The following is a 27256-nucleotide window of genomic DNA, read 5'->3' as shown; positions in this document are numbered from 1 at the left end:
GCAATCTTGGTTTTTGGTTTCTTTTGTGTTTTTTTTCCCTTGAGTGTAAGATGGAGAGTATAGAATGGCTTTCAGCCCAAAATATAACAGTGACTCTCTCTCACTGGAGAGATTTGTACTGTGAATAGAGTTTAATTTTTACCTTTTTGTACCAATCGCAGTGAAGGGCTCAAGCATCATGCTGTAGAGCTATTCAGTATTCAAGTCATAAGTTCCTGGCCTGGGGAATGGCATCCAAAATCCTGCTTTAGACTCTTAGGTCCTAGGTAGGCACATACTTTTCAGGAGCTAGCTGCCTTCCACAGGAAGGCCAGAAGCCACAGATCCACCCCCAGCAGGTAGATGCCCAAGGTTTTCTCATGGAAAGTAACTGTGAGTGCCTCTCAGCCAGAGAGTTCACTGCCATTTCCTGGGGAACCCTGTCCCCTGTGCAGAGACACAGAACAGAAGCAACCATTGCTCAGCTTTCTTTTGTGAAGGAAGAAAGCCTGAATTTTGTGAGAAGTTTGAAAGCATTGGCCACATCAAGAGGAACTCCTGTGGGGACTGTTGTGCAAGTCAGCAGCTGAGCAGTATATTTACATTTTGAAACAGTTCAGAAGGACAGAAGGACAAGCATGGGCATGTATGGTACTTTAAACACTTTTAATATTGCCAGAAATGGAAAGCAATTGTCTAGTTTGTGGTTGAATATCTGAATAATAATAATAATTTCCTTAAAAACACAGGCCTTTTTTGTATAGGATTGTCAAAAGTGATGAGAGCACTATAAAAAAGATAGTTGCAAAATGAAAATACAAGTCCTGTGCAATATAATTTGTGTAATATGTTCCCTTCTCATTTTAATGTTTGAAAATATTCTCTTTTGTGATCTGGCCCAGAATGGAAAGTTAGCATGCCACTTCTCCCCGAAATGTGCATCATTATCAACTCTGCTGATTTTACAGCTAAATTCTTAATATTTCACATGTTTTTTTAAGTGTCAGTTTCTTCAGTCATCTGATTGTGAAAGAAAAAAGTCATTTCAATAGTAAGCCTTTTGGGTTGTACAGAAGAGCTTGTGAATGTGATTGCAGCATGTTTGTTCTTAGAAGCTTGTTTTAGATTGAGTAGTTGAATTCAGCTGTGCAGAAAATGATACTTGATCAAGACTTTTCATGCTCTGTATTCACAAAAGGGCTGAAATAGTGCCATATAAATTTGGCACTGCTTAATTTTCTCAGATACTGCTGTTTTAAATAAATTTTGTGCGTGCAACATCTTTAAAAATATCTGGAAAGGTTAAAAAAATAATTTCTATTGCATGAATTGGAAATAATTAGGTTATTCATTTTTATTAGACCGTGATTTTTCACTACTGCTACTTGCTACTGAGAGAAAGTTGTGAGAGAAGTGAACAGAGAAGACCTGTGGGGACAGGCAGGGAGCAAAGGTTTAGTCAGGGAAGAGAAGGCTTTTCCTGTGAAAAGCTCCCTCATATTGTGGTTCTTCTGTTGAATGTGGCAGCCAAAGAGCAAGGCTAGCAGGGCTGTGCTTTGAAAAGATGGTTGGGAGGAGTTACCAAGACCTAAGTCTGCTCTCACACCTTCCCACCACGTGTAGCCCATGCAGAGTACAGGGCTGTCCAGGGAAGGATGACTTTCAGAGTGGAGGGAGCACTGCTCTTTTGGAGGTATGTACATACTCCTGAGCAACCTGGGAAGGGCAAAGGCCATGGTGGTTGCTTGAGATTTCAGCTAAGCTGTATTGGGGTTTCCTGGGACAGAGCAAAAGTACTTTAAGAGCCTGAAGGCTTTTTAGTCCTGCTGGATTTCAAAGGGCTGCTGCAGTAAGTGGAAGTGCTGATGCTGGTGACCTTTTACTGAGAAGCATCTTTCATAACAGGGTGTGATAGGCAGCCTAAATATAGAGGTTGCTACCAGCTTCCCTGGTAATTCGCAACCCTTCTGTTCTTCACTTGTTCTACTTGCTTTCATTTTATCTCCTTTATTCGTAGCTTTGCTGTACCATCATTATTTTAGTTTTCTTTCTTTTTCTCTAATGAGATTCATTAAGCCTACCTAGTTTGTACCACCAGGAAGTCAGATGAACCTCTGGTTCTAGCAAAAGTGTTGCTTTTCATGCGTTGTTTCTAGGTATCTTTGAATTAAAGGATAAGTCAACTTCTAAACCAAGAGCTACAAATAGTTTCACATTTGGTAACTTAGCAGCAGTATTGAGTGCTGAACCTACATGCCCTTCTCATAAATCTAAGACAAGATTTTCATTTACTCACAAAAGCATTTGGATGACCTCTGTAGTACAATTCAGAAGGCTGCACAGATCACAAGCTATCTTGTTTATTTGTTTACTGAGAATAATATTTTAATCATAAGAAAAATGTGCTGTAAAAACAGTGATATTTCCAATCTTTAGAAACAAAGTTACTTCTACCACAGTTACAGATATTTACATAAAGGCAGATGCGTCCTTTCATTATCATTCAAATGACACTGGAAAAAAGTCTTGTCTAAAATCCACAAAATCTCGCTGCAATTTGACTTCCAGTAAAGAAAATCAGAGAATGGGACATGTCACTTTAGAACATAATAAATGTATTAATGTTGTGTCTTAGAAGACATTACGGAAAAGCATGACTTTTTTCAGTAACACAAGAGAACGGGAATAAGACATATTAGTTCTTGAAAACAGGAAATGGAACCAGAATTTTGATTCCCAAAAATAAGAAAATCATAATGGAAAAGAGTTATATTCTTCAAGCAGAATCAGATTCAGTATTGAAATGTATTGCTTTAATTCCTCCAATATTATGACTTCATTATTTAAAAATAGAATTCAAAATTATGTATGAAGAATTTAAATATGATTGCTTCAACAAACGTGGAGTGTAGAGAAATAATTTCCCAAAGCAGAGTGGAGAAAATACTTTTGTATTAGGGAGTGCCAATTAACCTTATTGCAATGCAGTGTGTAAGTATTTGAGAACAGAGTAATTTACTTTGGTTAAAATACTGCTGCCTTACTAACTTTGTGTAAAATAATTATTTTCACAGAAAGAAATCTTAAAATCGGATCTCATTGTCTGCACAGCAGCTGCTGTTCTGTCATTTGCTGTCAGTGCCAGTACTGTGTTTCTGTCATTAAGGGTGTGTATCTATTTTTTTTTTCCCCCTAAGGTATTATGTCTCTTATGCAAAACCACACAGTGCTTTTACTGGAAAGAATAGACACTGTGGGAAGAGAAGTTAATGAAAATGTCTTTACTGGTCATGATAACACTATTATATCTGCAAAGCAGTTAGTTTCTAGATATTTGTATTAATTTCAGTATTACTTATTTGACATCTCTTTCCTTACATCTCCACAGTTATTACAATAAGCAACCCAGAGGACAGAATGAATAAGCCTGATATTTTGCCTTTTTTCCTCCAATTACGGAGGAAAAAATTGGTTAATTGTGTGTGCAAAACACATATGTCAAAATCCATATTCACCTAGAGTCAAGAATTTGAATATAGGAATAAAAATTAATTGTACAAAAATAAAATTATAGAAACTGTTAAATTTTATATATATATAAATGTTGTATGCAAATTATAACTATGTTTCCTTTTTTTCTGCTTTGGCCCAGCCATTTCTCAGCATTGTCCTGTTTGCTTTAGCATGGACAGTGGGATTTGTAACACATTACATCCTTCCTCAGCTCCGCAAGCATCACCCCTGGCTGTGGATCTCCCACCCCATACTCAAAAGCAAAGAGCACCAGCAGCGGGAAGTAAGAGGTTTGTAATACAGTCTTTTCTAAACAGTGGATGCAATGATTTCCAGCTTGCCTTGGTTTGAAAAACAAAAACAAAATATCCAGAAGCAACAGAGCTGGGAGAATAAATTATCCTTCTACTTTTGAGCAGCACACATATCTGATCATTTTAGTTTTTCCAGTACACTGCCAGCAGATCTGTGAACCTGTAGGAGTTGTCTTCTCAGGCCACTGCCCAGATGGGCTGAGGCCAGGCAGACATGCCTGGAGATTGTCTGGTCTGATGCCCGTGCTCAGGGCAGGGTCAGCTAGAGCAGGTTGCTCAGGGCTGTGTCCAGTTTTTAATATTTTCAAGCATGAATACTCCAAAGCCATTCTGAACAACCTGTAATAGCATTCAGTCATCCTCACAGTAAGAATGGTTGCTTCAAATTGTGGTGCTTGGTTGGTTTTTTGGTGTTTTTTTTGGGGAGTTTCTTTTATGGTTTATTGGTTTTGTGGTTTATTGCTATATATTTTTTTTATGGATTTTCAATTTGTGCCCATTTCCCTTTGTCCTGTCACTGGCCACTACTGAGAACAGAATGGCTCCATCAACTTTCACTTTCCCCATTGGGTATTTATAACCCAAAAATGCAGCCAATCAGGCACTAATAAGATCACCCCAAGGCATTTTCTTCTCAAAGTTAAGGAATCCCAGCTCTCTGTTTCTCCTTCTGTACTGAATGTTCCTGTCCCTTAATAATTTCACAGCCTCTGTGTGATCTTTCATGAGCCACTCTCTGGTCTGCCTTTTGTTTTACATTACACTACTGTTGCTGTGTTGCTTGACATGATATAATTCATGCTTTATACATTGGCATTCTACATAACTAAAAAACTTAAAAGATTGATGAAATTGAGGCAGATTTTTTCCTACTTTCTGACATATCAGCAAATGTAGTGCAATTTAAGTGTGCTAATTTCAATTGTAACACTTTTAGACAGACATTAAAATTGAAAAGAACTGAAATTTTCTTGTTCTTGCTGATGTCTGTTGGCTTCAGTGGGTAGTGCCTTGGTACATGTGAATATCAGTCAATATTTTAGTATGTCCAGATCTGGTTTCCTGTTCTGATAGAGTTATTTCTGAAGTGCTTTGAAAAGCAAAGCTTCCCCCCTCCACTCTAGCTGTCTTCTTGCCTTTGCTACCAGCCAAAAGCTTGCTTGTCATTTCTTGATGGATCCCACGCCTTAATAATCCTTAGTATATGTTTCTGAAGTGTTTGAAGGCAGCATTTGCAGAACAGTCTGTTGAGGGACTTTGGTCTTTTCTTCAACTAGACTGCAAAAGAGTTCAGATAGCTCTCTGGAAAACCATACATTAAGGATTTAAAGCTTTTTTTGTTTTAAAAAAAGTTATTTCAGAACAATTACTTTCCAAACAAGGGTTGGGTATGAAAAAAGTACCCAAGAGACTTGACTGAATGTTTCCTTTTTTTACTGCAATATGCCAAGGAAGGTATAATAGAAATGTAAATATTAAGCACCATGCCCAGCTGAAAACAGTGTCCAGGACTTCCTCTCCCAAATAACCAGTAATTCTGATAAATACCCAAGTTGCACTGTTTGTTTCAGCACTTAATTATAAAAGACCACGAAGGATTTCTTTGCCTTGTCCTGATTAAGTCTGTCTTCATTTGTCAGAAAACACTGTTTTGCTAAATGCAGTGACTCAGCATTTGAAAAGGTTGAAGGTAGAGACCTGCTGGACTGATTTCCACAGATAGGTTTCCTTCTGTTTTGAGATCCAGCTGCATTTCTCATCCTGCCCACTGTGGAGAACAGGCTTTTTTTGCTTCTTTTGCAGTCCTTATTTATATGTGGCTCATTCCTGTACTTTAGGGTCTAAGTATTATTCCAATGTAGCTGGTGTTGCGTGTTAGAAAACAAGAATTTAAAAAAAAAACAAAAAACCAACCATATATATATATATCAGTCCCTTAGGCTGTTGCAGGGGGTTTTTATCATGTCTGAGATGAGACAGACTGTGGAAAAGGTAATCCCTTTGATGGATATGTCTGACGGGCTGTCTTCTTTCTTTTGTCCTGTAATAAAAATGTAGGAACTAAACTTTAAAATGTTTCCTGTTTGTATAGAAGGAGAAACTTGGGAAAAGGACAGTAATACCCCATAGTAATCAGGTGCGGACAATGAAAGGACAAATACACAAAATAAGATGTCTGTGGGGCGGTTTTACTGCATAGATTTTAATTGTAATCTATTTTTTTTACAAGGGTTGTGCTATTGAAAGACAAATGACTGCTTGCAATTAGACAAACTGGCAATGACAATTCCACAAGTTTATTCGTAGCTTTGTTGCACAGACTCTGCATGAGCTGTTTCAACTTTAAGGTGTTCCACAGAATAGCAATTATCAGACCAGTTCTTGTGATGCCCCTGTGAAATAACTCAGTTATTACTTGTCATTGGCTTGGCTGGCTGCAGGACGAACGGCTTAGGTCAAGATGTATGAGCTTATGGTATAAGAGATGTGTAGAAACTAGTGAAGGACTAAATGAGAAAGAAACCCTGATATACTAGGCTCTTTTTTCTTCTCCTTCCTCCCCACTAATGCTTTTATACCCCACAGGTTTGTGTAAGCCATTTTCAAATAATCTGTGTCTTTCCCTGGGGCCCCTCCCTCTGAATGTGAGCTCTATTTTTTGTCTCCATTGTCTGGACAGATCTCTCTCTGCTCCTGCACCTACCTTCTCTTTGGTTTGTCTGATATGCTTATCTCTTCACTGAAGCTTGAGTTCTTGCACAGAGCTCAGCTTTGGACATGGCTGAAGATCTTGGGCTCAGGAAGAGGAGAGAGGAATGAGGAAGAACAGCTAGGTTCCAAAGGGACGTTTTGCTTTGTGTGTGAACTTTTAGGAGGTGTCCTTTAGGTAATGAAGAGGAAATATTTTTTATGTTATAGCAAGAAACAGAAGTTAATTGTATTTTCTGAAGGTGGATTTTTACAAGAGCATGGCCTTAGCTTAAGGTACTGCCAAAGCATGACTTCAACCTAATTGAGCAGGATTACTTTTAGATCTCTCTCTTAGCCTATGCAATATTCAACTGTGCCTATAGAACATAGAAATCCATTGATTCAGCATGTCTTCTTTGTCTGTCATTGAAAAGGTGTGTATGGAAGAGGGGGGTGTTTACATATAGAATTGTTTTTATTTTGCAGGGATGATTATTGAATGTTCAATAGCTGGCATTTTTATTTCTAAGCTAATACCCAGTTCTGTCTTTTTCTGTCCCTGTTTGTCCGATAACCTTGTCTATACACGACCAGTTCGCCTAAGTTCTCATAGCAGTTGAATTGCATGGAGCATCCTGTTCTTGTTTAATACTCGTATTAAGCACTGTGGTATTGTTAGAAAAGTCTACTGCAAAAAAAGCTATTCCTTAGGGAGGAATGATGTGAGATGTGACCCTGGCAGATACTTCTTACAGTGTCTAAGTGTTTTGGAAAATGTCTATGACAGTTTCTAGCTCCTGATAATTCTTTAGTCTTTAGATCTCAAGGGGTATTACCTTTATTAGTGAGGTCAATGATAATTTACAGTCTAATGAACAGTGTTTTGCTACTATAAGATGGGGAAGTAGAGGCGCAGAGTTCAAATGAGGTTTCCTAGGTGATTTAGCAGGTCAATACCAGAGCTGGACAGGGCCTCTCTGGGGTCATTACATTCACGGAGAGTACTATTTAGTATACCAACTAAATAATTGGATGATGTAAAAACTACCATCTAGCATGTACTGTCTTTTATTGTTTCTGAATGTGTCTCAGGAGTGCAATTGTAAGGAGCGAAACAGATACTCTCTAAACTCAGAAAACAAAATTATTTTTCTATTGCCAAAGAATTATGAATTCCATTGTTTCATAAATTAGTTGGTTTATTGCTTATTAATGTGAGCTAACTCATGTCTTCTATGGTACTCCAGTGCACAAAATGCTGATGATTTGACGACATGAACTGTTCTCCGAATTTCCGTTTCAGATGCTGCTCATTTGATGTGGTTTGAAAGGCTTTATGTATGGCTACAGTGCTTTGAGAAATACATTTTATATCCAGCCATAATACTGAATGCACTCACCATTGATGCTTTCTCAATTAGTAAATACAAGAAGCTTGGTACACAGTAAGTAGATTATAACTCAAAGCATGTGATTAGTAGAATATTTGGTTTTAGACTGAAGACTGAGAAATGGAATTTGTTTTTAAATAAGCTTGTAATCTTGTCTCAGTATGCTTTCATGCATATTAGTTCAAAATACAATAATCATTGGCTTTGCTGCAAGAAAAATGCAAAACTACCTTAGCACACTAAAATATGTCTCCAGTGAGAGAGGGTGAAATTAAAAGATTAAAGAACTATATATAGATATATATTGAAGGTCTAAATGTCAATAGAAAGTAACACTATACCAGGCTGCAGGTGTTTGATGGGCATAAACTCAGTGGGGTAACTAGAATTAATCAGATGAAAATGAGAAATCTAGGCTGGATATCAGGAAATATTTCCTAACTGAGGATTTTTAACACTATGCTGTAGTCTCCCAAAGGAGGTATCAGAAGCTTCACCACACAAAGTCTTTTAAGGCTGAATAAAATATTAACCAGTGTGGAAAGTTGGGTAGTCCTGCCTTAAGAGTGGTTTGAGAAAGGTGGGGGTACAAGTTTTGATGAAGTCTGATGTCTTAGATATTAAGCAGAACTGGTGATGTTGATCCGTGGTCTCACAGTATGATCCTTGCAGACAGCCTTTTATGGTATTTTAGTCAGTGACTTGCCTACTGCAGATATTCAGCAGGCTTAGTGACTGCAGTATCCCCAGTGAGCAGAGTTTCTGCAGTCTTTTTATCAGAATGACAGTGATGCAGATGATAAAACAAAGAAACAGCCTTGGAATGTTCCAGTAGCAAGAAAAACTGCTGGGAGATGGGGAAGAGTTCCTCAGTATCCATAATAATACAGATTCTTAATTTCAAATATTAGATAAAAGAACTTTGATGTAAAAATTGCATGTTGACTTAATAATTGCTCTCTCTTGAGGAGCAACACAGCTTTAGGAACTACACAACTATAAGGAAAAGGCAGCCCCTGTTTTTAGGGGTTGAAACTTGGGCTTCGGCATTAGTCAAATTTTTTGCATATTTCCTATAGACAACTACTTTTCTTGAGAAACTCTCACCAATCACTCACTGATAACCTCTGTATCCCTATAGACTTATTCCCCCCCCAGGCACTTGGAAGATGCTACAGCCAAGGTGCTTCAGGATTTCAGGTGTATTGTCGAGGGTGACACTAAATCCACACTTATCCCTCTATTTAGTTCTGCAAGGCTGGGAGAATTAAAAGTAGTCAGAATGCCATTTGTTACTAGCTAGCAGACGTGACTGAATACATGCACAGAGCAAATATGTAGGGTTAGGAAGGTGCTATTTTTACACAGTCATTCCTCCAAGCTAGATTGCACTTTAAAGTATCACCTCCCTCAAGTGTTCAGAAGAAATGAGTCAGACCCCCAGAAGTCTTGAGATTAAAGAAAGTAATTACATTTGTCTGCCTCTGATTGTTTGGCCTGTGGGGGAATACCACAGCAGTCCTTTCCTTCCCTATCCCCCTTGCGTCTGTGTAATCACCTGTGTAAAATCTGCTTTCTCCTTTTCCTTGTAACTCTGGTCTATCCATGAAACTCCCAGTATCCCTCTTCCTCTGGCTCTCCTCTTTAATACATTCTCCCTACAGCTGCCATCCAAATGTCACACACAAAGCATTCATCTTCAGATCCTATCTCTTTTTTAACTCTGTAAACCCATGAGGGATCCTGGATTCTCCTTGCTACTTCCACATACAGTTGTACTTTCTGTGCTTTAATGCATAAATACTTGTTTATTGTTGCTGGAACATTCCTTAGTTATTGACCACCCAAGGATCAGACCACATCATGCTGCAGGGAAGGGAAAACACTCTCCCACTCTGTGTCTGAAACTGTTTGAGGTACATTTTGTGTGATTTGATGTCAGAGTTTTCCTCAAATTGAACTTATCTTTTAAAGAAGCTTCACCTTGCTTTGTGACTTAAAGGACTGCAGCAGTTTGCTTCTTGAGGAGGCAGAACAGCTCCTTTATAGTCAGGAGTTTGCTTGAGCTTTCCAGATCCTAATGTGCTGGTTATTAACAGGACTCATGCTGACAGTGCCTGCCCCTGTTACCTGCCAAAGAGGCACTGGAAATCAGCCCCCCTTCTCACACTCCCTTACTTTTCCCAGGAGTTAAGGCCCCAGGAAAAGCACCTTGTGTGGCAGCATTTTTTTTTTTTTTGAAGGAATAATGAGCAAATTATTTTCTGTTACCTCTGAATGCATTATTTTGTAAAATGTCATTTTTTGGTGAAAGTTTCATCATGGTAACAGGCACAGTGCCAAAAATCTTCCTTTTGCTCCATAATCTGTAAGTTTCCATGTGAAAATTTCTCCATGTTGCAAAAATGTTCTTCTTTCTGAAGAATGAGATACAAAACTGGTTCATAAGGGATACACTGGGACGACTTCTGGTGGCTTCAAAATCTGTTTAGCTTAGTCATTAGGCTTTCCATTCAGAAATGTGGGGCAAATTGAAAAGAGCAGCTTTGACAAGGTGGAAAATAAGGTCAGCTTCACATTTCATTCTAAGGTAATGCCCTCCTGATCCTTTAGAATGACCAGCTCTCAAAATAAAGTTGCATCTGCATTACGGAAGATACACCATAATGAATAAATGCCACATAAAATAAAATCAACCCGGAAAATAGAAATCTTGCCAGGATGGTGAAAACTGTTGAGAGCTTTCTAGCCTGCCAAGTGTCAGTCACAGCAGCAGGTATTCTTCTGGTTAGCAGCAGGATGAAGGAGAACCTTCCCTATATTTTGCAAATACCTGGCCTACTTTCTCATTCATTATACATTGAAGTCCCCACATTTTGGAAGACATAGGTGCAACACAATTTCTTTTCTTCTGATGAATTGCTATATAGAATAGTCAAATTTCTGATCAAGAATCAGTGGTAAGAATTTCAAACACTTCACATCTCTGTGTATTTCTATCCAGAATTTTGGCAGCACATAATGAATTTGCAAGTAAACTTATAAATTCTGTTACCAAGTGAAATTTCTTGTAATAATTAAAAAAAAAAAGAGTTTAAGGAATTTTTTTTTTCAAATTACAGTAATGTATTAATGAAAGTGCCAAGTTATTTCCTGGACTGAAATTTTATTTTAAGAGGGATATAAAAATGTCTGGTCTAGATTCTTGGATTTCAATAGTTGTTAATACTCTTTTTAGTAGAGTTCATTCTTCTTTACAACTTACAAATGTGTCATGGAGATAAGGGAAAATACAAAATTTCACATAAGTAAAACAAATGTGATGATTTCTAATATTAATTCTATATACTTTTAATAAATAAGATACGTAGATTGAGATATGCATAGCAATCTAAAATCTGTTACAGATATTTGTATTTAAGAGCTTCTTCATTTAATGCCTTATGACTTGATTAGGTTTTTCTCTCTGCTTTTCTTACAGCTGTGACATTATCCTGATAACAGTTGCTGGGATGAAGCTCCTCCGCTCCTCATTTTGTAATCCCATTAATCAATTTGTTACTTTGAGCTTTACTGTGATCTTCTTCCGATTTGACTACAGAGACATTTCAGAAAATTTCTTGCTGGATTTCTTCATGATGTCCATTGTGTTTCATAAGGCAAGTTTTAGAGCTCCTATAATTTCTTTGGAAAATATATCTTCTCGGTGTCACCTGGCTGATCAGTATTAGGACTTTTTAGAAGTAATGAATGCATACATAGATTCAGATTATTGGTACTATAGAGGAAAAAAATCTTTTAAATTTAAAAAAGGCTTTGATTAAGTGTTTTTTTTCTGACTTTGCACGATGTTTTTCATCTACTTTTTGTTCACGTGTTGCTATATAAAGTTCAGGATTGTTTATTCTCAAGAGGAGAATCCTCAATGAGTTTGAAAGAGCCTCTTGGGTCATTAGTGCAGGGCTGCCCTCCAGATCAATCGCCTGGTGTTTTTATCTCTGTTTCTTTTGAATGCCTCTAGTGGTTGACTCAACAACTTCCTTTGGGAAATTATTCCATTATCTAATCACCCTCATGATAATAAATGTTTTCCTAATGTCAGCCTTAACATTTTTCTTTTCCTATTTTCAGTCTGTTATCCTTGTGATTCTGCCCTTAACCTTAACCTCAGTGCTCCTTCCTCTCTATTACATTGTTAACTCTTGAAGTATGCTCTGTTGAGTTTATTTAAAAACTACCAAACCATTTCTGCATCAATCAGGTCGGATCCTGTCTTTATTTGGAATCTAAGCTATTTCACTGAAACAATTAGGCTTAACTGATACCTTGAGAAAGCATGAAAAAGTACTGAAGATTTGAAAGTATTCATCCAGGGGTAACTCCAGTGAGGTGTTTGGTTTTGTTGTTCTTTGTTTGGGTTTTTTTGCTCAGGCTTCTTTGTTTGGTTTCTTTCTCTAAAATATTCCTACTATATTTATGAATATGACCCAGCTAGCACCCCTTAGTTTCTGAGAGAAGAAAGACATGGTTCCATATTGATTGCTGCATGTGCTTTGGAGATATTTAGCCCTTCTACACAAGTGGCATCAGCTCATACTGCTGTCCATGCCCTCCTGGAAGTTTCAGGCTTCTTACGGAAAAGCCCAGTTCATTGGTGTTACACTGGGAGTTCCGAGTCATTTAGGGAAAGAGCAAAGGAGAAATTAAATGCTTTTCCTGATTTATTTCTGTGCTGCTGTAAGGGAGGATGAGAAAGGAAGAATCACAACTTGGTGAGGTAACTTGAGCTCACACTTTCTGCTGAGTTCTTGGACCACTCTCCAGCAGAAGCTTCACCTGTTTCAAGCCTTCACCCTCAGAACTGTTGTTCTGCTTTCTCTCTGCTGGGGTGAGAAGGCAAGGGCTGGGGAGGAAGGGCAGAAGAAGGGGAGTAGAAGAGATGAGACAAAGCTCTGCTTTAACAAAATCCCCCTCCACCATACTCTGATCCTAAAACAGGATTAGTAATTTTTAAAGCTTCTTAGTTTAGAGTGAAATATAACCAGCAAAAGTGATGCAGAGTTTGCTAGCATGCCAGTTTTCAGTATTTGTTTCATTATCATGTTCCCTAGAGAAAGGGGTAAATTTCTGTCTCCAGAGAAGTTTATCACTGATGTGCATCAGTGGAAGTAGCATGTCTGAATGATGGTTTACATAGTCCTAAAACTCATTCTCTAAAAACCTCTTTACAGGATCAAAAAATTAGTATGCTATAATTGAAAGTTCCACTATTTGTTAATTCTTTTGAAAATGTTGACCTCATGAGCATATCAGAAAATACTGCTGTGAATTAATGCAGGCTTTTGTAAGAAAGAGATATAAAGTCTTTTCAGTAGAATTTTTACAGAGTTACTTGGGTAGATTGAAGCTACTGTTCACAGTAGAAAGACTAGTGTTAGCAATGAGAATGAGATAACAAAGGAACTTACTAAATTAAGCAGAGATGTTTGCTACAATAACTACTACTCTACTAGACTGAAAGCTGTACTGCAGACATGTTTTGCAAATATAGTTTTAGCACTGATCTTCCATCTTCATATCTAACAGTATCTGAAATTTTGCAGATCATTAGTTCAGCAAGTGGAATTGTCCTTGTTCCATTTAAAAATTCTAAGTCAAACAGTTGAATTATTTATATTAAAAAAGCACATGCAGAGTTTCACAATGATCATTAACTCCAATATGAAAAATAGCATTGCAGATGATAGCAATTAAATTCCTTTTAATTTCAAATCATAAAGGGCATAAGTTTTCTTTACCCTAATTAAGGTTTGAGGTTTAATTAGCTCAGCATTGTGGAACTTCAGTAAAAGATATGATCACTTGAGGATAAAGATGGTGTGTGTTTATTTCAAACTATAGGTCCTAAGCAAGCTGCATCTACCTTTGTTCCTAAAAGCTTTATGGGTCTTCACAGATTCTGTCTGTATTTCAGTCATTTTTATGTTTGCACTTAGTTTTTTAAAATACAAACAAAATCTGAAATACTGTCTATTACTGTCACCTTTAGCTATGCAGAGTTTATTACACAGTCATGACTGATTTCTGTTTGCACATTGAAAATGTCAGTTTGCCACTCTCTTAATTAAGGAACACTAGAAGCAGTGTGTCTTAGTCATAGTGACAGCAATTTTTAAGCAAGCTTACCCCACAAAAAGCTTTGCATGCTTTCAAAACATGGTGATAATATTTTTTTCTTCTACCAGGCACTAGGGAACAAAGAATCCAAATTCAACAGACATTCATAACTGCACTAGTCACTCTTAATGCAGATTATATGGAATAAAACTTAATGTTTGGTAGAGTATTTCTAAATAGCTCACTGATTGTGCTTCCCTTGTTTTCCCCATTGTGATGTTGATTTAATGTAATTTAGTCAAATCTGAAACTTCAAATGAGCATACTGCTCCCTGAGCAAGCTGGGACACGGAAGTCCAAATTGCTGCTCACAGATTTTCATCTCTCTTAGCCAAAACACCCACACTGAGGTAACACAGAGAACAAGGGAAACTATTCAGTTCTGTTCATGAGAATTTTTTTTAAGTTTTTGCCTTTTTAACATCATAGGACTTACTAATTCAATTATTTTGAAAAAATTATTGGCTGTTTACATTTTGACAATTCACAGAATGAGAAAGCCCTAAATGTTGATTTAGGCATATGCAGAGTGTGCTGTTTTGTATTTCAAATTGCCTTGGGAAGGCAGCAAGATAAACATTTAGGAAAGATGTTCTTACTTGTTTTTGATAATGATTGCAGCTTTCAAGTGAAGCAGGACTTATCCATCTTTCTTAAACTAAGACTTTCCATGTACAAGACCAGGTTATGTCCTTGACTACAACCTGGGATTTTTCTGTTCAAAACTCCTGTTGTCTATAATCTTTAAATCAGAACTGAATGGCCTTTTAAAAGTATGTTCATTCAAAATGCGTGGGTGTAATTCTGTGATGTATATTCTGCAGGAAGTCAAACCAGATAATCGAGACAGTCTTGGTCTACATAACTCCATGTAAACTTTTCAAATGAGCCAGTTGTTCTTCTAGGATGTTTTAGGAGATAATGTCAGTGCAAAGGTTAGTAAGAATGTTCATATTAAGTGAAAATGGAAATCCACAAAAACTGAGAATATATTCTTCACAGGCATAGCAAAGATGGAATCTATAATAGGACTTAGGAGATTTCTTCCTAGACTTTTTAACACTGGAAAAATTCTGAGACTCTTTCTTGTAATAGAGTTAAAAAACGTGGAAATATTAAATGGTTTGAATAGTTTATTTGGAAGTGATGAAAAGATGGGCCTTTTGCTGTCTACTGACAAATATTTGACTGAAGAAAAGCTCTAGCATGTGCAAAAGCTATGAGAGGAAGAGCATATGGATGTTTAAGTGATGTTATAACTCATCCAGTTCATTTTTCTTCAGTGTAATGAAAACAAACAAACAAAAAGTACAACAGTAATGTACCCAGCACTGCCTTCTGTGGCAGATGTATGAGATGGTTTTGAAGGACGTCTGGAGTAGCTGCTCAAGAATGAACCGGTATTTAAGTGTGAAGTAGAAGTAAATGCAAATCATTCAAACAGCAGGGATATCAGTTTGGAACTGGCTGAGTGTTAACAAGGATGCTCAGGGCAAGACTTGTCCCCAGCTCTTTTGCTGTGCTCTTTTAAAAATGCAGTTTTCCATTTCATCCAATGCCACATCCTCTAAATTTTAGACATCCTCTAAATTTTGCTGGTGGAAAGGAGTCATAGTATCTCCCTGAACTGCTTTTGGAACCTCAAGCAGAGCTGATGTTGAGCTGAAGAAGCAAAGACAGCAAAAAAAATTAGTAGCGTGGCTGTGGATGCTCCTGTCTGTCTGTTTGTTGTATGCTCTTGGCTACTACAGAAGCCTAGTGGGAGATTCTTGCCAGCCTCTTCACTTCAGGGAGCGTGCTGCTAAACTGGCTCTTACCAGCAACTCTTTCATCTCTGCAGCACAACTGAGAAATTATATTTGTACTTTGGAATATGGATTTTTGACAAATCTGTGCAGCTTCCTTTAAGCCCTAAAGAGTGAGCCACCCCTAGTCAGCTACCACATGGATCTGAATGGGAATGATAAGCCCAAGTGCCATTAACCTTCTAATGTATAGGACTACAACTTCTTGTATCTTTCACTGTCTTATATGTTACTGTCAGGTAGTTTAATGTCCTCCTAATTTGTATGTGTGGATGAACTAATTAGCAATACAAAAATATGAAATCACCTTATATTTTTTAATCATCAAGTCTTCTGAGGGTTCTGAATTTGTCTTCATGCATAAGGCAAAATAATCAAAGAAGCAGAGCTTGTTAAATTTGCCTTCATTAACACTGAATTTATTTGCCTAAGTATTCTTGTTCCTGCTGAGCTCACTTAAATATACAATTTCCCTGTTTGATATTTTTTCTTCTTTCCCAGAATACATTTTCCTGCTAATAAGGAATCCACATTTTTATAAGATTTTTTCTCTTTCTGTATACTTCTTTCTGACACTATAGCCAAGACCACATGTTTATGGAAGATTATCTTTGTCAACCTAGATCCTAACGCAGCCAGTCTGTAGCAACCTGGCAGACCTGTGCTGATCAGGCTTAACTTTCAACATCTGCAACACAGTCTTTTGGACAGAAAAGAAATTATGTGTGCCATCTTGTTTTCCTTCATTTTATGAGAAAGTGCTGCCAAGTGCATTGACCTTCTTGGTGCTTTGTTGACGTCAAGTAATTAACCTATTGGATCTTTTTATTGCCTTTGTGACAACAAAACTCTTGGTTAGTTGGCATGTCTCATTGATTTAGGTGCTACTTATAAGTCAGAAGTCTCACTCTTTTTCCTTTCCTCTTCTGATTTTTCATCCTTCTCTAAATCTGACGTTTCACTTCAAAGCTTCCAGCTCTAAGTCGTTAATTCATATTTTAATCCATTCCTTGCCATTTGTGCATACTGAAATCCAGTGTCTTAATTATCTGTACCCTCTTGGCTCACAGCTGTTTCCTCAACTTCTGATATCTAGCATATAAACCCTTTTAAAACACTTTCTGCTGAGTAAAATACGCAAGGCTGCATCTGATATTTGACAGGATAATCCCAGTGATATTTTCCATAGGCTCCCTAACTCTCTTGGGCACTGTACAGTTCATGTTTCCTCTTAATATTGGAGGGATGGTTTAATTGATTTTTCATTTAGCCTTCTGTCACTGACCTCTTTGTCAGACTTCATTCATTAGACTATTCCCAAATTACGTTTGCCCTCTCTTTTTTTTTTTTTTTTTTTTTTTTGTTTATTTTTGTTTTTTTTTTATTTTGTCTAAAATGGGACAAGTGCATTTGGGGACTCAGGAAGATGTACACCCACTCTTTGGGTCAGTATGGCTCAGTATGCACTGAGGTCTATGTTCATGTGCATTCCTGCTGATAGAGGCCTATTCTGTCTGCGTTGATGCAGGGACTGAAAGAGAAACCTGGAGTACTTCAGTGCAAACTTGGTGTTTTTTCTTATGCCCAATTTTACCTCAGAAGGATAGAATGGCTTGGGTCGGAAGGGACTTTAATTATCACTGAGTTCCATCTCCCTGCTATAGGCAGGGACACCTTCTACCAGATCTGCTTGTTCAAAGCCCCATCCAACCTGGCCTTGAGCTCTTCCAGGGATGGGGCATCCACAGCTTCTCTGGGCAGCCTGTTCCAGTGCCTCACCACTCTCCTAGTGAAGAACTTTTTCCTAATACTTTATCTAAATCTTTTAGTTAAAAAACATTCCCCCTTCTTCTATCACTTCAGGCCCCTATAAAAAGCCCCTCTTTCCAGCTCTCTTGTAGGCCTTCTTTCAGTACTGGAAGGCTGCTTTAAAGTCTCCCTGGAGCCTTCTCTTCACCAGGCTGAAAAACCCCAACTCTCTCAGACTTTTCTTCATAGGAGAGGCACTCCATTCCTCTGACCATCTTCTTTGTCATCCTCTGGACCCACTCTAACGGGTTAATGTCTTTCTTGGGTTACGGGTCCCAGAGCCAGATGCAGTTTTCCAGGTGGGGTGTCACCAGAGCAGAGCAGAGGGGCAGAATCCCCTCCCTGTCCCTGCTGCCCACGCTGCTTTGGATGCAGCCCAGGACATACTTGGCTCTCTGGGCTGTGAGTGCCCATGGCTGAGTCATCTCCAGCCTCCCATCCATCAGCACCCCCAAGTCCTTCTCCTCAGGGCTGCTCTCTATCCATGCCCTAAGCAGCCTGTATTTGTATGTGGGATTGCCCCAGCCCAGGTGCAGGACCTTTCACTTGGCCTTGTTCAACTATGCTAAGTTTGCATGGGCCCAGTCCTTTGAAAAAGGAAATTTCTGGGAAGATACAGAGTTGCCAGAATCGATGCCTGTGAAGGCTTTCCTGAAAATGCTTGAATCAGTGCAGCTGATGAGTGCAGTCCCAGCTGCACGGATTTATTTTGCTTGTCTGGCCCTTTTCATATTAAGCCGATGAGCTCTGATCTTGTCCTTTTTGCCCACCTTGGGATATATGTGTGTCTGGTTTTTTTACAGTGCCACAGGTTCCTTCCCTGGAACTGCTATGAGCTGACGATGTCTGAAGAAGCAGCATCTGCCATGAGCAGATCCAGGGCTCTATTAGGATTTATCATCATCTCATTGTCATAATCCTTATCATACTTACATCTGGTTAACATTTAACTTCAATTGTAATGCTTTCAAGGCTTGCTACTCAAACTGCTTTAAACATGCCTGTTTTGTACAGTGTCAGTGTTAAGTGCTGAATGTTGTGTTTGAGGAATATATTCTTTCTGCCAAGATTTGATATCAGAGACTTGGAATGGTTATATTTTGATCCTCTTGTATGTAATGCATTAGACAATGATTTTGAAGCCCACAATATAAAGGCTTCAAGTGTCTGTAAGCATATATAGATAAAGACATCCTGGAAAGTATTTGTTGTAGGTTCAAACACAGCTGTCCAAATGCACCAATAGAATGTCACAATGGCTTAAGACTTAGGCATTAAAAATCTTTAGTATTTCCAGTAAATCTTGTTTTGCAGGATTTCATAGGTGAATTTATTTTAAATAGTATTAAATAAAAACCCAAAAGTCAATGATTTGCAAAACCATGAACAAGAGTGAAATTATTCCACCAATTTAATTTAAGATCCTTAAACACATACATACTTGCAGCTTTTCCCTCTTGATATGTATTAACTTTTATTGACATACCAAAAAGAAAATAAAAATACACCAGTAGATATTAGAATTTAATTCCAAAAGCTGGAGTTTCCACTTGATCAGAATTAGCTTAGCATGAAAAAGTAAATACTCCTCTCAGAGTCTCCGTTCAAATAATCTCAAGTTCTCAGGATCTAGAGGAGTATAAAGAAATACATGTTCAAGCTGGGAAATAATTTCTTCCTGCACTTAACTTTTTTGATCTCAATTTGTGTTGCATGTAGAGCATATAGCTATATATGTATTACCGTTATTTTTGTTTAAAACCTATGTGTGTATATATATATATACACAGTTTTTTTAAAACATAGAAAAATTCAAACTTAGCAAGAAAATGTTAATGTTCATGCATTATTTAGTCCCAGAGTTGCCAAGAAGTCTGTCCACGCAGAATCCCAACAAATGCCAAACACATACAAGGGCCACCAAAATCTAAGAGTTGAGTAGTCTCTATCTCACACTGAGTTATTTACATTAAGGTGTTAACCTCTGCCTAGTTTATTATAATCTACCAAACTGAGTAAAGGAGATACCGTTTCAGTGATGTTTCAGACTCCACAAATCTTTTCTTTTTCGTGTATGTTAACTAATTTCCATTAACTTTGTTTGTAATGGTACTTAAATTTGGTGAATTAAGAATAGCTAGATTTAAAGAACATCCTGGGAAGATATGTCTTTCCCTTTGCTTTGGTTATTACTCACTGGTATGCCAGAAGTCTGTAGAGGCTTCAGAACTCATAGAAGACTTAAGGATGTTTAAGATAAAATGTGTGTCCACATAAAATAAACATGAAAGATGGATGCATGTTCTGCACTTGATGGTAGTGGGAATGTGCTGGTTTAAATTCAGTGAACGTTCTGATAATTTAAAGTCTTTATCAAAGATTTTAAAAACAGTTTACTGTGGAATACTACCACATGCGTAAAGATACCTAGGAATATTAGAACTTTTATGCCCCCTAAATAATATATAATTTTATGTTATAAATAATATATAAATATATAGTAGTTTCTGCTTATTGAACTGTAGAAAACATTGAAGATCTAATAAGGCTTAATGCAAATATTCTTTTATAAATAATTCTAAACTGAGATGCTGAAGTCTTAAATAAAAATGAATCTTTTATATATGTTTAAGGAAATGGTTATAAAAAGAGGGTTAAAATTCACCAGAGACTATTTTTTTTTCATCTTAACCTTAGATGGGAAGGTTCCCTCTTTGTATCTAGCACTGTTATACCTCACCATCCCTCATTCAAGCAAAACCATACTGGGGATAATTTGTGTATTTCACAGAACCACAGAAGGGCTGAAGTGTCTCATCAAGTCCCATGCAAGTGTTTTTTTTCTCTTTTGGTTTAATGTGTCCTTAACTAATCCTTTGCTATGTAGGGTGTCTCAGTTTCTCCATGCTTCCTCACAGGTCTCAGGGGCCTCTGAATTGAAGGGTCACTGGTAAAAACCAAGGAAGGCGTTGAGTACTTTGGCCTTCCCCATGCCCTTTGTCACCAGGTCCCCTGCCTCATCCATCAACATGTCCATGTGATTTTTTTCCAGTCTGTGTGTTGCTGTTGATATACCTGTAGGTCCTTTCTGTTGCCTTTTACTTTCCTCAACAGATTCAACTCCAGATGGGCTTTGCCTTTTCTCTCTCATTCTAATTCGTTCTGTATTGTTTCTTGCAATTTAAAAAAGATGAAAATTTTCCTCTTTAGATCATATCTTCAGATTACTGAAGGTTGAAATGCGTCTGGCTGTAGTTGAAATAAGAGAATAGCTCAGCCTTCCTATTTTCTAAAGGCAATTTTTAGCAGCTTCAGTTTCTTTCTGTGAGAAAAGCTCTGTAAGCTCCCTCTCAGATATAGGAAGAAGCATATTGCATACTGAATGATAAGGAGAAACAGTTTCTCAGATAGTTCTAGTAAAAGAAAAAGAGGAAATGTAAAGCCAAGTCCTCCTTTCCTAAATCTCAGTGTTGTAGTTGTTAGATGACATCACCTTTAGCAATTACAGTTAGAGATGTAAAACGCTAATGGCATGTTACCCTGAAGGCATTTTGCAGAACATGCCCTGGAAGCAGGGATTTAAGAGGTAATAGAGGCACTTGACAACTCTTAATGAAAGCAGTAGTTTGAAAATCACACATTTCCAGGCTTTTAAGTGCCGTGTTTTAAGGCTTTCAAAAACCAGGAGAGGTTCGCTAAAGTGTTCTTGCTTCACGTTCTTGTGAATGGAAATGAGCTCCTTTGCCTGACTTGTGTAAGTGTTAGATGAGAGACAAATGTTGAAAGAAACAGCAGCAAGTTCAAGCAGTGGTGAATGCAGAAGCAGTATGACTTGTTAGATGCAACAGCGAGCTTGGGCTCCATGGGCCAAGTTTTGCAAGGTGTAAATATTAAAGAACAACTGAAAATCATGTACTGAAACCAGGAGCCAGAAGAGTGTCCTCCTGGATTTGGTTTCCTAGCAAATGCAAAACCTGAATTTTATTTGAGATTTGAAAACCTTTTGATGAATTCTGTGCTTTGAGCACAGCTGGGGTGATTTATGGCTTTGTGATTTCAGTCTGTAACTGGCAGAACTTTGCTGGGTTGTGCTGCAGTTTTGAATTTTTGAGGTTTCAAATTCAAGTCATTAGCTTTTTCCAGCCCTTCACCGAAAACATTTGCAGATAAAAATTTTCTTCCAGCTGTTCATTGTGATGTTTCAGATAAATAAAAATGAAGCGAGACAAAGCACCCCCACAACCTGCTAAAAAAGATTCAAATAAATAAATATCCATTTGTGTTTCAGTTCAGTTTTACTTGCCTACTTTAATGCTGCAATCTGCAAGTCATGTAATATTTTTGATGGAAAACAAAGTTAGCAAGGTACAAGCTTCTCAAACTAAGTAGGGGTAACCAGGCTGTGCATTGAAGGGATTGTAACAGCTTGTTTTTATCAGGGCTTTTTTTCAATAGTATATCTGTGCAAAGTGTAATGTACACTTTGCATATTGCTGCTAATTTGAGTCATGCCAAATCAAAGATAACGTGTGAATCACTGCTTGCATCTCAGCTAGAAGGTTTACTAGTTAGAACTGGAGCTAGCATAACACTGGTTATACCAAGTTAGCAGAACAGGTCAATGCTACAAGTGATTCTTACTTCCCTCACATTTAATATACAATTATTTACTACAGTCTGTGGAGAAGCTCAGTGAAACATCCTGTAAATTCATTACCACTGTGGATACAGATAGCCAAGTGCGCCTTTGGGGGTGATGACTTAAGGAGGGGTGAAAGGAGCTGGCCAGAGAAGGTGTGTCCTCTCTGACTGTCAGCATACTCGTGCATGAAGTGTGCTCAGAAACGTGCTCTGTCCCCAAGGCAGCTATCAGGGGAAAGCTTGTGTCCATGCTGATGAACTCTCCCAGTTTGTATGCCAGATGGAGGTATGGAACCTGAAAATGAACCATGGAAGGTTTTCATTCAAAAGGATTCCTGGAAATTGTTTGGAAGCATGCTAGATGGGCCAGACCAGAACCTTCCCAGACGCCTTTCTAACAGTATAAAAATATGCACAATATCAGTGCTTGAGAGTATTCCCTGGAAGCATTTTAATGTACAAGTGTTGATACAGTCTCAGTGTCTTTCACGGTGTTGGCAAAGTCTTGTATTTCATGAACTCAAAGTTGCTCTAAGAAATTCAACATATATTTGCTATATGAGCATGAAATATTGCATATACTTCTGTTTCACTGTCAACTTCTATGTGTGTTGAGCACTAATGTCTATTGATGGCCAAATCTTTCCTGACAGTTTGTCAGGAGCCCACTCTGCAATAGATGAGACATAAGATCTGTTTTGGCCTGATGCCAGGAGAAATGACAGGGAGGGAAAAATGTATTCCAGGGAATAAGTACACATCATTCTTGAATCAGAAACTGCTAGTTGCAGCACCAAGCATATTTTACAGGAAGCAAAAGTAAATTAATTGTGTTTTTCACTTTGTACTGCACAACAATAAAAGCTCATATTTATGCAATGTTTTTATGATACAATGGTCTTGAAGATGCAGCTACAATTCACGATTAATGCCGTGCATATGCTTACATCCTGATAGCTTCTCCCATTGAGTCAACAAATAAGAATGTTGTGTTCTTGAGAAGTAACTCTGATGTCCATGTGCATTGATAGCCACACATCACACGTTGAACTTTCTCTGTTCACTGTATCCAATTTCTGCTGGAGTCTCCTCACCCGTAGCCGTCTGACTTGTGGTCATATATAGTCACTGAATATCAGAACCTGTTTTCCCACTTTGTGATTAGAGCAGACATACTTCTGAAAGGTAATCCGGGAACTACGTCTGTATGGGGATCAAAAATATGCCTTATTGCAAGTTTGAATTTCAAATGAAGAATGTACTTTAATGCCTCACTGAAGTAAGACCTTAATACCTATGAAAGCTGATAATACAATATAACTTATCTCATGTTTATTCCAGGGCACAGTTTTTAAGTGTCTCTTTCAGATACTAGTTTTTAAATTCTCAGTGCCTAAAAAGTGACCATGTTTTTCTTTTTTTCCTTTTTTTTTTCAGCTGTGGGACCTACTGCAGAAGTTGCAGTTCATCATGACATACATTGCTCCCTGGCAGATTGCCTGGGGGTCATCGTTTCATGTTTTCGCTCAGCTCTTTGCAATACCTCATATCCTTTATAAATTTGTTTTTCTTATATTCTTAAGTTCCTATTCATGTATGCAATTTATTTACAGTGTTTGAATGAGATTTGAAATTCTTAGGTAATTTACTTTAAAATTTGAAAATCTTGGAACATCTTCTGAGAAACACTGTTTTCTCTCATTTTTTTAACTTTTTTTGGCTGCATAGGATCTGAAACTGGGAAACTGAACTCTGACTCAGCCTGGTGTGTTTATTCCCACCCAGCCACATTCTGCAGATCATTTACTTCCCCAGTCCTCAGCAGTGAGTTTTGATGCATCCAGCAAGAGATGTTGTGACAGATGTATTGCTAGGCTTATGGCTGACTGAGCTCTTAAATATTAGTTTCTTTCTCAGTTGTTTCTAGTTGGTATGTCAGATATAAATTCATTTCAGTGTGCCAATTTCTGCTGCAACTGTCCTGATTTTGGGTTTTTTTCAATTTCAGAAGCAGCTAGATTTTTACATTTTAATGTAAATTTTTTCATTGGAGTGCTGAGAAACATTCTCCTTTTTAACCTTTCCATTCTGTTTAATGAGTAACAATCTATGTTTGTCAGCACTAAAGCAGTCCTTCAGAAGCAGTCTGTTTTGGTGCCTGTTCCAGGGCTTTCTCCAGGTTTGTGGATATGAGGAGTAAAACACAGAGTTCAATGACCTCCAAATGACCTGTCTGTAGGGTTTAAAAAGTATATATTGAATTTTAGAGCAAGAATTATTCAATTTAAAGTGAAATTGAGTTAGATACTTGATTGAATACAGAAGAAACCCCAAAAAATATTTTAACTGAACAAATTTTACTTCTTTGATATCTAAGGTGTTTCCTGATACTACCTTTTACTTTCTTCCTTTCCTGCCAACCAGAGTTGTGGAAGAAGAGTTGACAAAATGGTTCTAGTTCAGACCTACTGATGAGTATACTTTGTACTGTTTATTAGATATGTGCACTTAAGACTTTGTCCCTTTCATCCCACAGGGTTGGGTTTTTTCCCTTGAGTGATTTCTTCCGTCTGCTCTTTGCTGTGAAACATAAACAATGTTGAGTAACAATGCTTATGTTTCTTGATTGGAAGAATAAATGGAAGCCTCAGAGAGAGGGAAGTGCACACCGAATAACTCCCAGAGGGAAAGTTTTAGATTATCTCCTTATAGAAGGAAACCATTATAAAAGCAATGATCTGTCCTAAGAGTTTTAGGTTATTTGTGGCAAGTCCTTCCAGAATTTCACAATAAAAAAATGTTCATTTCTGTTGGGGAAGTGTATATGAATCTATTTAGTAAAACATTTAAGAACTAAGATTATATTTCAACAAGTTTCCCTTTGGTCACAAATATTTTCTGTAGTGGTAACTTTGCTCTTGATAAAATTACCAGTTAAATTTTACAAAACGGAAAGTAGTTAAACCAGAGTTTTGTTTGTTTACAGAGTTTTTGCTCAAGTGATCTAGCCTAGCTTTTTATTATTTATATTTATAGTATGCCCTGTAAATGCAAATCTGTCTTCTAAGGCAGTGCAGCAATTAAGATACTGCTTAAATGCTGAAGTTAATATTCCCACAACAGCAATAACTCTGCATCCTTGCACAGTAATTTTATTTGTTGTTATCATAACCCTGCAAACAGTAATGATAAATGCATGTTGCAGTTTGCAGAGGTACTAAACCTGCCATTTCTTTACAGAGTTAATTATTTGTGGCTCCTAATTGCTTCAATCAGTTCTGCAAACAGGATGTAAATTTTTTAATTTAGAAGTGCCTGGGTGATCTTTTGCTGCAGAGCTCAGTGAGATTAGTAGTTCAGCCTACTTTGATGCCTTTGAGTGCAGCGTGCAGGGCATGAAGGGCAGCACGTGTGGAGCTTTGCCTGGTGGAGATTTTAGAGTCTGTGCCATTAGAAATCTTCAGGATTTTAGGTGAATGCGTATCATTCATATAGGTTTATACAGTAATATAGGTTTGGCTGATCCTGCTTGTGGCTGCTAGGTGGACTAGGTCCATCAAAGTCCCTCTTAATCCTAAAAGACCACGAACAGGAATGTGCTTCAGACTTGAGGACAGATCTGTAACTTCACTTCCTTGCATTTAAGTGAGTAAGACAAGGTTATGCATTTATAAATATCTGGACGCTGAGAAAATCAGTGTAGTTTGTATTTAAAAGGCAGATTTTACCTAAAAAGGGAACAGTGAAATTGGAGAGGAGAAAAAAAAAAAAGGTTCATATTCGTAGTTGAGATTATCCTGTGTAGGAGAGTTTCTGCTTTGGTTGTTTCAGGGTTACAGCTGTAACATCAGAAAACACAGCCCTGTGACAGTCAGTTTTCCCATCCTCTAAGTGATTGTGTGCCTGGAAGGGACCTATAGTAATTGCAAATAAAAATGTGGGTTTTGAGAAACAGAGGATTTGAGCTGGCCTTACTGCGGGGTTTTGTGTTAAAAGAAGGGGGTGGAAGATTTTCAAAATGTCAGTCTCTCACTTACTTGTTTTGAAGCTGGTTTGAATTTTAAACCTATTTTTAAATTGCAAGAATTAATCCTCAAAGACAAGGTTTTATTTACTATGGAAGGGTTTTTAGTTTTGGGGTTTTTATTCTCAAAATTTGATTTTGGCCATGTTAGAAAGAAAATCCATTATTCACAAAGAAACAAGTTCTACTTCTAGACAATGTAGTCTAACACAGATGGTACTCAGGAAACCTGGCTTGGGTCATAGCATAAGAAAGTATAGCGGGAAGTTTTTGACACTTTTTTTTACTTAGACATAATTAAAGCATTGGTATTTAGAGTAAATAAATAAAGACCAAATACAAACAAATTGGATATCCTCAAATAAAAATGCCCCTGTGACAGATAATTTCCCACTGTACCCATTAGCTATACGTAAGAGAGTCAGATGCTGTCACTTGCTCTCATGACATGCTTACAGATACGAAAGAGTTAAAATCACTTTTCCCAAATCAAATGTCTTCTACTGTCCATTTAGTAGAGCATTATGTCTTTTGAGAAAAAAAACCCCATTGCTACTGATTATGTCTAAGACAGAAACAGTTCACAGTGGTGTGCAGAATGTCTTAGCTCATGATGGTGGCAATTTTAAAATCAATCATTGTATTTAGTACCAACTTTAAAAAACTTGATTTGCTGCCCTTATCTGTCCTCTTTGTTCTCTTTTCCTCTCTTCAGCTCCCATGCCTCCTTCCCTTATCTGACACTTGTAAATACTTATTCATCTTTCACAGCCTGTGCTTGGTTATGACTGCACTATAATGTGACAGTTAAACTTTTTTGATGCACTTGCTTTCTGCTCTATGCTCTCTGGCACCTTTTTAGACTTTAGACTCTCAGGGCAACTCATTTTTCAATCTCTCTAATGTACAAAG

At 37.6% G+C, this 27256-nt stretch overlaps 1 protein-coding gene across 3 annotated transcripts in view; it reads left to right on the top strand.

Moving 5' to 3' along the window:
* Positions 1-27256, top strand: part of PCNX2 (pecanex 2) — a 152272-nt gene that overhangs the window by 69844 nt on the left and 55172 nt on the right. For all 3 annotated transcript variants that reach the window (XM_088161508.1, XM_088161511.1, XM_088161510.1), the window contains 5 exons: positions 3054-3146; positions 3632-3782; positions 7801-7942; positions 11370-11547; positions 23758-23867. In XM_088161508.1, the coding sequence (XP_088017634.1) occupies positions 3054-3146; positions 3632-3782; positions 7801-7942; positions 11370-11547; positions 23758-23867 (674 nt within the window). The remainder of the gene's footprint in view (positions 1-3053; positions 3147-3631; positions 3783-7800; positions 7943-11369; positions 11548-23757; positions 23868-27256) is intronic.

The sequence above is a fragment of the Sturnus vulgaris genome, chromosome 3 (assembly GCF_052056855.1).
Source record: "Sturnus vulgaris isolate bStuVul1 chromosome 3, bStuVul1.hap1, whole genome shotgun sequence".
NCBI classification, from domain to species: Eukaryota; Metazoa; Chordata; class Aves; order Passeriformes; family Sturnidae; genus Sturnus; species Sturnus vulgaris.
The sequence above is the reverse complement of the archived record's forward strand: the minus strand, read 5'-3'. Positions and strand labels throughout refer to the sequence as shown.